Source organism: Simochromis diagramma, unplaced genomic scaffold, assembly GCF_900408965.1.
Source record: "Simochromis diagramma unplaced genomic scaffold, fSimDia1.1 OVJJ01000618.1, whole genome shotgun sequence".
Classification (NCBI taxonomy): domain Eukaryota; kingdom Metazoa; phylum Chordata; class Actinopteri; order Cichliformes; family Cichlidae; genus Simochromis; species Simochromis diagramma.
In genome coordinates, this window is record NW_024387423.1 from 6,019,237 (window position 1) to 6,030,686 (window position 11,450).

An 11,450-nucleotide genomic window follows, 5' to 3' on the forward strand; every position below is an offset into this window, starting at 1 on the left:
ATCATATGGCACTTGTCATTGCTGAGAGAATGAACTGTTTCATTTCTGTCTAATCAGCTGTGTCTGTCAGGGCAAGTACAGTTTATGTTTAGCCGAGGTCAAACACACAAGAAGGAGCGTGTCATTGACATCTGTCACAGTGCTCATGAGGAGCTGTGTGGCTGGAGTATGTTTTGCATCTGCGTTTGTTTTTTTAATTTGTGATTTTCATAAAAGTATTTTAAAGAGATTCAATGATGCGTGGTCTGCACCCTGGCCCATTCAGTACTTTATGGCTTCCTTTATTTCTGTTAAGAAAAAAAACCCCAATAGAATTTCTAATTTTCTCAACGCTGCTACAGTTCTGTCAGCCCAATTTTGTATTTTGTATTACTGTTTATAACATTGTTGATTCATAGGTTCAGATATGTTTATACATTCTCCTCAGGGGTGGAATAAAAATGGATGAGGGGTGTTGTTTCTAGTACTAGGGGACTAGTAAAAGCGCTATACAAATACAGGCCATTTACTATTTACCATTTGCTTCTGTCAAAGCAGGGATGTTAATTTGCCTTTGGAAAGCTGTTTGATAGCAGGCATTGAATGTAGGAGTGTAGGAGTGATATTAAAGAGGCAATAGACCAGATAGATTAAACAGCTCCAAAAGGCTCAGAGATCTTGATAACCAAAATAATCATCTTGGCGTGTCTGTAGTTTGTTATGTAATCTAAATGAAGGGAAGGTTATGTCACAATCAGAAACAGAAAGATAGAAAAAAAGTCACCACTAGTATTCCGGCTGCCCCTGATGTGGTAGCAGTGGGTTGTATTCATAGGCTGTCATGTTGTGTAACTGACTGAACTTCAGAAAAAAACAGTAATGATTCAGAGGAAACGGACATATTTATAATATATAATTTGTTTGTATAAAAATAAATACGTCATTAGGAAATTTTAAAGTATTGTATCATATGAAAAGGATGGCCTGAAAAAGAAAAAATATTCTTATTTGTGTATCTCTCCAACTTTCATCACCAAGAAGGAGGATGAAGGCCCATGCCCCACCTCCACCACCGGCCCCTCAACCCGCTCCACGCCATATCTTCAGAACCACTACACCTGATGGGGGAGGGACATCAGGCATGGAGGCCAAGGAGAACATCCTGAGGGCCACAGTGGATTTACAGTTAACCCTGCCACAGGGCAACCAGATTTATGTGACTGAGGATGGAAGGTGAGAAAAATAGGCCCACACAAGCACATATCAAACATAGTTTTGATTTGTTCATTTTATTGTCACATGTGTCATGACCAAAAGTTTTGCCCATTAATCTCATATTATTTGACTATAAAATCTTCATATATCTGTAGCCTATTTTATTATTTATATCTGGAAATACAAATCGAATCTAACCTTAGTTTATTGTTAGTTCTGCGATATGATTCTATAGGTTGATCTTCATTCAGTCACCAGAAAAACTGTATGTTTGTTGCTCCTGTGCATGTTTTGTTCGCTGTGCCAGCGGGGCCTCGTTGGGGGGTTCCATTCCAATTTCCAACACAAGCTTTGTCCCAGAGAGTCAGTGGCTGACCTGCTAGTGCTCTCTGTCCCTAATGAGGCAATTGTCTCTAGGGCAGAAAACTGGGGATGTCTATCTTGTATAAAACAACAAGAGACTCTTTTAATAACTATAGAGAATGTATCACCATCAGATGCCTCTGTATGCTCATCACCAGAAAAACTATGTATCATATTATTGTCATAGAGGCTTTCTAACATGCAAAACTAGTATAATAGAAGAGGGGCCTGAAAGCTGAAGGCTCTGCCCCCCATTCCACTTTTAAATATTGCACAAACCACGGGTTGTTATGACACTATGAAGGTAAGACCTTGTATGACCTTTATGTTTAATAGAAGATGGTCATATTATGATCAATGCTGCTTAAAACATCAGAACCTGTTGCTATGACTGTCACGATCCTGGGTCTTTTGACCCAGCGTTTTGAGTTTTAGTTTATATTTAAGCTCTTCAGGTTTTCTAAGTTCATTTTTCATCATGCCTAGGTTCTTCTAGTTCTTTGTTATTAGATTCCCCTTGTGTCTTCCACCCCTGTTAAGTCTCCCTTGCCCTTCATGCGTTTCATGTCTGTGTCTTACGTTTCCTGTTTTATTTTGAAGAGGTCTTGTGTTCCTGTGTCTAGTATTACTCTTCCACTGTGACGTCGTTATGTTCATGTGTGTCAGCTGTTTTTCCCCCATGTGTTCCCACTTCTCTCATTAGCCTCCTGTGTGTATTTAGTCTGTGCCTTCTCATTCAGTCTTTGTCGGATCGTCTGTGTTTTCCCTTGCCATGTCCTGCTTTCAGGTTTTCCTCACCACATTGCCATGTTTAGCGTTTCCCTATGTTTTCTACTTGCCAGGGTTCTTCATGTTCTTCAACCTAAACCCCAGTTTAGGTTATTGTTTAGTTTGCATTGTTTTCGCCCTTTTATTTTGTACTGTTCTGTCTGCTTTAATAAACAGTTCATCATCAGTTAAGTTTGAGTTTGAGAATGTCTGCACCTGGGTCCTCCCTTCGCATGCCACGCAGTTTGCCTCGGCAAACTGTGACAATGACAAAGGGGTAAACACAAATCATTCATACAAAGGCTCATTCACTATCTCCACCCTAAGGTCAAAGTGCAGACTCCTCATAGACTTATATCACCTGTTATATTCTATAGTGATAGTTAGTTAGTGATTAAATTCAAGGACTAAAAATAGCACATACAGGAATGTGCCAGCACATTGCAACATATAATTTTATCTTGTTTACGGTTATGGGCTTGGGACTTTTTAGTTTTATGTTTTGTGAACTTAAAGGACAGACTGTCTCATTTAAACACATTCCAGTCATGACTATACCAGAGATGACGTAATTCTCTACTTTTAAAATAAGTGAAACAGTGGTTGAATAAAGATATGGCATATCTTTGCATTCTTCTGATCTCATAAACTTCAGTTATCAATGTAAAGTTCCAGTCTTTGTTTGTTTTTTTACTTTCATTCCTGCCTTATTAATCCTGTGATTAAGGGAAGTTGTGCCTCACAAAGGACTCAGAAACTCTCAGAGGCTTTGCTCTAGTTGACGCACCTTTGCTGCTCTCTTAAAGCACAAACTTATTTTACAAAAGTCGAGTAGTCATGTTAAATAAACATGATCTCACTATTGACAAAATAAAACAAGCTTTAGGATATTTGCTATAATCAATCACCACGAGCAGGTTTATTTTGTAGGATTTAAAAATAGCGAAAAATGTGGTGCAGATATTGCACTAGGCATTTACAATGCAGGCATGATAGTATATGTTATTACTGAATTAATACTGTTGCTTAGGCAGTTAGTTACTTATTTAGTTTTTATCTGGTTGTGTGTTTTTGTTGTCATGCTCATATTAATATTATTATTACACCTAATATATTATTTTTATGACCGCAGTGTCACACTTCATGAATGATCTACATGCCCTGTGCACCCTCGTAATGTAATTTGTCACACTTTAAATATTTACGATAGGTACTTGAAACTACAGCTTAGTAATGCTTGACCATAACATGGTTAAAAATGACCCTATGTGAACCAGGGAGGTATATATTCAGTGCTAGAGTAAATACATAGAAAAAAATAGAGTAAATACTTAGAGATAGTCATTATGTTTTGGCATGTTTTGTATGAAATGAATCTCGAGAAGCACACCAGACACTGGGTCTGTTTTTGGTTTTAGTTGCAGTCTGCATCCATGTGTTAGTGATTGTCAATGGTGCTCTTTGTAGCAGTATCTCTCTCAGTTCTGTCATCTGATCTCTGTTCCCAGAAAACATTGGAGACTGTTTCTAGGTTTCTTTATGTGAGGATTGACAAGTAGTACTATAGGCCTCCACATGAGCACCGCAATCCAAACAGGCACACAAAGCAATGGGCATAAGTGAATGACAGAGGTATTATTTTTTATGCCCAGTGCTTTGTCACTACCTTTTTTGTAAAGACTCTTAGATGGACTGCACAGGTGAAATCTTCAGCAACCACCTTACCTTTTATAGAGCATATGGACGCGCTCGGGTTTTACTTCTACTTCACATACAGTGTGTTATTTTTCAGTCAGAGTTTGGCAAAATTAAACAATAACATGGATTTTTGTAGGGGTTTAAAATGGATAAGAACATTCTCAGAAAAAGGTGCTACTAATATACAATCAACCTCAAATGAATGAAAAATATTTGTACAGAAAGAATTAAGATGAAGGCAACGTTTTGATGTTCATATTTAAATCACTGCTGCTCTCATTGTATCTGTATTTTGTCTGTGGAAATGGCTTAGATCAAAATACCACCCATTGTTTCTAACAATTTGAAGTGCATCAAGTGAGCGTGTGGCATTGTTTCATTCCGTTCTCTTTACTTCAGCTAAGCTTCGAAGACTTTGTAACCCTAGCTTTTGTCCTGCCTCCCTTTCTTCTCTTCTCATCTCCTTCTGCATTTCTTTCTTAAACACACACACTCACACACACATACACACACACACTTTCCCTCTCACTCCTATTATCTCTCTCTTTCCCTCTCAGTAAAGCACTGATGGATCTGCTGGTCGAGCTGTGTAGTCGCTACCACCTGAATCCAGCTCTGCACACTTTGGAGGTTCTGTCTCCTGAGGGCCGGTCTTTGGGCTTCAAGCCCAACTCACTGTTGGGCTCCCTTAACGTGGCCTGTGTGCTTATCAAGGAAAAAGTCTTGGAGGAGAAAGTGGCGCGCAGACCAGCACCCAAAGTGCCAGAGGTGAGTTGCAGTGGATCCTGACACCTTGAGCCACCTCCTCTTTTGTCATATGTGCTTTGTATGTTGGACTATACTGTTACAGCATATTTAAAACCTGCAAATGTTTTCTTTTTTATGCCTGGCTTGGATTTGTGTTGTTTTGATTGCACAAAGGGTTATCTCATGTTTTCACAAATCAAATTTGCATTTACTGCAAGTCTTATGTAATGCCTGTCCCTCTCTGCCTTTTATCACTGACCACTGGCAGAAAGCATGGCCAGTGAATCCTGTAAGGGCCATTTTTAAGGTAGGAAGCTGGTTGGTATTAAACTGGCCAGCATTTCGAAGTCCTTTATTGGAGTTTATAAACTGATTTTAAGTCTAGTGTGCTTTTTCTGCCTTACTGTCTGTCTGGATATTTTATTCTATTCAGCATCAATCTCTTTCTCTCTGCCTTTTCTTGTCTTCTCCTTCACTCTCCTCCTACCGTTTGAATATTTGATGAGTACCTTACCTTTAGTTACCATGCATTATTTCTCTGCTCTTCTCAGGGCTCACTGGCTGCTCTCTCTCCCTTTGACCCCACCTGGCCATAGGCCAGAGGCTGACACTGTTTCAGACAGCACTGTCAGTCATTGGTCTTCTCTGTTTTATCTCACATCTTCTCATTATGTAACCAATTTGAACAGCTCAAATTAAATAGCTTGTTTCGATTGCCAGTGTATTGGATCCACCCAGTAGTCTAATACGTTAGCCCAGGAATAAAGTCTACGGTTATGGAAGATATCGTTCACACTGCTATTGAAATGTGTTTTGTTGATATGAATGGGGTGTTCAAAATGTTAGAAACAAAATTCAGTAAAATGCAAACATTTAAAATTAGTGTACTACCTATAAAATTGTCAGAAGTAAGGAATCACAATACTTTATTAATCCTTAAGGAAATTATGTAACTAAATTGATTCACTGAACAATAGTTAGCGATAAATAAACTGTTTGTCCTTTCCCGATGCACCAGAAAAACTACACGGAAATGGCTACCAGTAAAAAATATGTCAGTTTTGCACCTTATTTTAATATTACATTATACTATCAGTTACCTGTTTTGGTTGCTAATTTGATTATTCTTGGTTAGGAAAAATTGCTTCAGTCACAAAGATGAGAAATTTGTTTTTGTCTCCATTTAACCTTCCGATAGTCTCGAGTATTTCAACCATCTATCTAGTGACCATATTAGCAGAAACATTAAAATATACCCATGCCACAGGCTAAAAATACTGTTTATTTTGGAAAACCTATGACCATCAACCTGAACATTTTCATATATAATGGGTAAATTATAACAACTTAGCACCTCTTCCACAATTTGCTGATAAGCTTGGTACATTCACGAAAGAGGCTGCCAATAGTACTGTGGTAGAATTGTGCTTTCTTTTATTGTTATTTCTTTTTCTTTATTATTGCAGTGTCATCCTCTGTGTGTTCTCCTCTACTTTTTATATTTTTAAACCAAAATATGCTATTGTACATCAATCAGAAATATAACTATATTTAAATATATTTATATATATATATATAAATATAAGTTAAGTATGTCTTTTAGGCTAGCATATTTTATCAGTCAGTTAACTTTGTTGTATTTTTTCCCTTAACTACATCATCCTTTTTCTTGACTTGATGATTCATCCTTGATTAGGTCTTAATGTCATCCAGCTGTTTGCGTGTCTAATTTTCTCCATCATTTTCCCCTCTGTGTATCAGAAAACTGTGCGATTGATGGTGAACTATCATGGCAACCAGAAGGCCGTAGTACGGGTGAACCCCTTGATATCGCTCCAGGCTCTGATACCAGTCATCTGTGACAAGTGTGAGTTTGACCCTACACGTGTCCTGCTGCTGAAGGATAGCATCAGCCAACGAGAGTTACCGCTGGACAAAACTCTAGCAGAACTCGGGATCAAAGATCTCTACGTACATGATCAGAGGCTAGGTAAGCCTTAACTACCTGACCTCATTTCTCTTTGCTCTTTGTGAAATATGTCAAATTTCTGTTACTATTGTTTTCACAGTAGCACGCAAGATGATACAGATCCTAAGCGATGATACTTTTTTCTTTTGCCTAACTTTTAATGTGGAAATATTTATTCATTAATCTGTGTAATGCTATAATGGAGAAGCTGCACAATCTCACAGTCAAACGTATATACATATCATATCACACACATATCACTAACCATATTTACATGGCTACAGTCTTTGTAATGGCTACATTGATCAGGAAACAGGAGAAGGAAGACAGGATGGCATTTTTTTTCTCTGGATTTGATTTTTAATAAAAGGTTTTTCCTCTCTGTTTTTCCATCGGTGAACCATGTCGGTCAGGCAAAATTTTATCTGTGGCTTGTATGGGAGGAATGCAGAGGGAAAAGGTGAATGGAAGATAAGAGTTGATAAGAACGTACTACCTTGTGACTGTAAATGTAACAGCAGTCAGCTACCTGTCATAATAAATAAAATAAATAAATAATGATAATGATAAAATGAACTTGAGCAACTTTAAAGTTATTAGGAGTTTACAGAGGTTTCACAGAAATGGAGCTAAGGTCTGTTTTCAGAATCAGAATACGTTATTAATCCCTAAGGAAATTATGTTTACCAAATTCCCAAAGGTTTCTACACAAACTGGAAGACTTGTTGCCACCACAGAAGTTGAAAGAATATATGTTTAAGTCACTACTGACGAGTAGTAGGTACAGGTTGGCATAGACGGGTTAGCATCCTATATTCAGTAGATACATCTGTTATAACTGTCTTTGAGAATAAATCTCAGTTGTTCAATTTTCACATTGTTTAGATAAACTCTTAATCGGGTTCCTTAATAATTGTATTTTGTTTTAGATGTCGCTGAAATGTCTGTGCCATCTATAATGTTGCAAATCTTATATATCTAAGCAGACACAGATTGCCAGATTAGTTTCCTGAATGTGGCTAAAGTCTACAGTACTAGCACCGGTAACCCTCCTTCCTTCCAGGTTAGCATTCACGCTCCTGTGCTGCATGTGGTTACACATCACTTTGGTTACGTGGTTATATGCCACTTTACTCTGACACCACAGACGTACAACTGCTCATCGTTTTCTTCATCAAAGTACTGTGCAGCCGTGCTGATTTTTGCATCTGTCAGCTGCTTGCTCTCCACCTTGCTCAAATGCACTGTCTAAAACAGAGAGAAAGAGGGTTGGAGCCCTCTGTCCGTGCTGTAGCCCCAGTTTTTTGCAGGTCGCATAATAACATCAGGTGACTGCTGTTGTAGAAAAAGAGGGTTTAAAATTCTAGGGGACTCGTTAAGCACATACCTAAATCTTACACATTTCACCTCTAACTCCAGTCACTTTAAAGCGAGTGTCTGTACATATATTCAAAATTGTATTAACTTTTTAAAAGATAAAATAATGCTTTGCTCTGCTGAATAAAACTATCTGGTAAACATAGGATGTAACACTTAAGATGATGATGTGAAATTTAAGCAGACAAAGGATGTTAGCGTGGATACTGGTGTGTGCTTTGGCTTGCCCTGCTATTGTCTCACAGTATCTGCTGTTATCCTGTCCATACAACGGCTGAAATAGCGAGCTTTTATGAATCATGTACGGCCTTTGTATTAATACATAATTCATGTAGTATGAAGTTATGGTTGTTTACTGCGCGATTGTCCACACCCACTGATATTTATAGTTAAAGGTTCTCTTGTGATCTCACAGTAAAAACGTGTATTTTATCACTTAAGTGATGTGACAAGGGAACAGTAGAACATTATGTCACTTTTATGGTCAAGCACTCTTGTGCAAGATTTTGGTAATCTACAAGGCCACCCAGTTTCCCTTTAAACGTTTCTTTCTCAGCATTTGGTATGCTAAAAGGTTTTTGGTAAATTGTAGGGTTCGAATCCTTTCCAAATCACTGCGTCATGTTTTCAGTTACATTTTACACAGTCCTACCCTTTTGAAAACATAGTAGTAATGTAGTTTACTTTCGTTATTATGAGGCAATTATACAAATGACTTCCTCTTGTGAATCAGTAGTTACGTAGCGCATCGGCTGTGCTGTGACACGAAAGCACAAGCACAGCCGCTCTGTCATGTAGATGAGTTATCCATTAATGACGTTTGTGTTTTTAAACTTTATCATGTTTTGCAGCTTTCCAGCCTAAAATGGCTTCTGCCCCTGCACTTAACTACACAGGTATTAGACGTATATATTGTGTGTCTTAGCGTTGGCACCATTCAAATACATGTGGTTGTTTAACCCAATGTATCGTTGCTTGCTTATTAACCCTGCGTTGTTGCTGCATTGGATATTAACCTTTAACCAGCCATATTAAAAGAAATCATTTGTTGCTTTATGTAGTTTTTTTTAATCTGCGTGAACATCAATGCCTACAATTTTTAAAGGCTTTATTAATAAATTGGCTTGCTTCTGCCTCTTTTCAGAACCCAAATTATGAGTATTAGCCCTTAAATGTTTGATAGTTAGTTTACCTTCCCTCTCAGTCCTTGAGTCTGTAGTTTTATCACGACACATTCTTACTTACTGCTTAGCTGATTATAAAAGTTGGGTAGAGGTGAACCTGAGGAAAAGCAAAGCTGCAGCTCCCTCTTCTGAGCAAAACTGGAAGGTTAATTTATTGCTTTTAAAACAAAGGTATCTGTTTGGAGTAATATTTAGAGTTGACTGACTGTTAAAAAAAACACTATTTTTTTCTGTTAACCCTATAACCATATGTTAACCTTTTCGTTAACCTTTGCATGCAGAAAAAACCATGTCTTTCCCTTTTTCTTTCCTCCCTTTCTTTAATTATAAGGTGCTTACATTACTTTCCTCCTGCTCTTGTTTTACTTTTTTAGACTTTGTTCGCTCCAGTACTGGCAGTTTGGACAGACCAGAAAAAAAAGGCCTCCTGGGTATCTTCCAGTTCAGCAGGAGGAAATCCAAGGTGAGACTCGTTCCTGGGCAATATGCTGTATGTGTGCAGGAAGTATGTTTGAATTATTAAATAAGAAAACAGCATGGACATCATTATAATTCTGCCCTTAGTTTTTGCATTTAATTATTTATACAAGTATCATTAGAAAAATAATAGTGTGAAGTAATTTACAAACTAACCTTTAGCATCATACTTATAGGCCATTCATACTTAACTGATAGCTGAGGCAAGCTAAATGCATGGCTGAATAGTTTGATGCTGCATGTTAGTTGTGCCTTCCGTTTGCAGACAGAGACAACATCTGTGGACATGGATGACTGTGATGATAAAATAATCCAAAACACTGACACACAATCCTGTGTAAGTACGTCTAACAATTTTTACAATGTCCAGAAGGGAAATAAAGCTCTCATCTTAACTTGTTACTGAAGCCGTGCAATCCCATACGGTGTTCCAGTTATTCTGTATAACTGGAACATAATACAGACTACCTCTATGGACAGACTGCTGTTTGTGCAAATTGGGAACATACCTTGGAGCCAGTGGCTTTTACCTTAAGTTGTGTGCATTATCATTGCTTTATTTTTTTAATATAAGGGATTTTCAAAAAATGTATCAAAATAAACAGGAGGACTTTAGCTTTGAAACAAGGATTAGCAATAGAGCAGCACTGCTAGTACTATGCCACCTGTGTCCTTTGTCATCACCTTTAGTGCTTGATTTTGGATTGCATTTAACATTTTACTGACTTACACAGTTAAGACTATTGAAAGCTTCCTGTTGGTGCCTCGGGTTAAATTGTCCTGCACGAGTTATATGTAGCAGTAGTCATAATAGCAGTAATTCAACATGTCAACAAATACAAGATAAATGTGGATGTAAGTTGCCTTGTTATGTGCAATAAAACTGTCTTTTGACAAGGGCATATGTTGTGCCTGGTATTTGCATGAGTAGATAACAAGGACCCATGGCAAGTTTGTGTTTAAGACCCACAGTCACAGTAATCCATCCATGACTGCGGGTCAGTAGTATTAAATTCATCCTGTGGCTTGAGAGTTCTGTTTTTTTTACATTAATTTACTCACTTTTTTCTTATGTGGCAGCTGAAAAACTGATATAACAGTCACTCCAGTAGCCCTGCTCTGTTTTTAGATGTTCTTCATATTCCTGTCTATGAGAAATTTTGATTTGGATGTGTTATGTTGGACCTCTACTGTTAGGATTGCCTGTGTCACCAAAGCCTGTCACTTTGGCCGATAATTTATTCGTTTTAATGGAAATTTTTAGTTGTTTCAGCTTTAAAAAGTAGTTCTGCAATAGAAACCCAACATTCCCTTATGACCAACAACTTGATGACACTGCAGGAAAACAAAAAAACTTTTAGCAGGAATAAATCTCCTGTAGATCCAGGCTTACAGACAGGAGAAATCTATTACAGAACCAGTTGGGGTGAAGAGAAGTAGAAGGAAAAGACAAAAGAGGAGCAGAGAGAGCTGTTAGAATGAAGACCAAGCACAAACTATGGTGCAGAGAGACTAGATTATTTCAATGCAGTAATGTGTGCCGATGTCCTCCAGAGGGCAGTCATTCTATAAGATTAGTCAGCAGACTCTCAAGCATCTGTTCATCACAGGTCTTTATCACTGCAGTTCCTAACACTATTACATTTTCTTTTATGCAACTATATATATATATA

General features: G+C 37.8%; 1 protein-coding gene across 10 annotated transcripts in view; it reads left to right on the forward strand.

Moving 5' to 3' along the window:
* Positions 1-11,450, forward strand: part of cobl (cordon-bleu WH2 repeat protein) — a 51,101-nt gene that overhangs the window by 9,087 nt on the left and 30,564 nt on the right. For 5 of the 10 annotated variants that reach the window (XM_040012763.1, XM_040012764.1, XM_040012762.1 and 2 more), the window contains 6 exons: positions 1,018-1,212; positions 4,581-4,791; positions 6,532-6,760; positions 8,968-9,012; positions 9,675-9,763; positions 10,043-10,114. In XM_040012763.1, coding sequence (XP_039868697.1) covers positions 1,018-1,212; positions 4,581-4,791; positions 6,532-6,760; positions 8,968-9,012; positions 9,675-9,763; positions 10,043-10,114 — 841 coding nt within the window. The remainder of the gene's footprint in view (positions 1-1,017; positions 1,213-4,580; positions 4,792-6,531; positions 6,761-8,967; positions 9,013-9,674; positions 9,764-10,042; positions 10,115-11,450) is intronic. The other 5 variants (XM_040012765.1, XM_040012766.1, XM_040012770.1 and 2 more) reach the window with 4 other exon arrangements.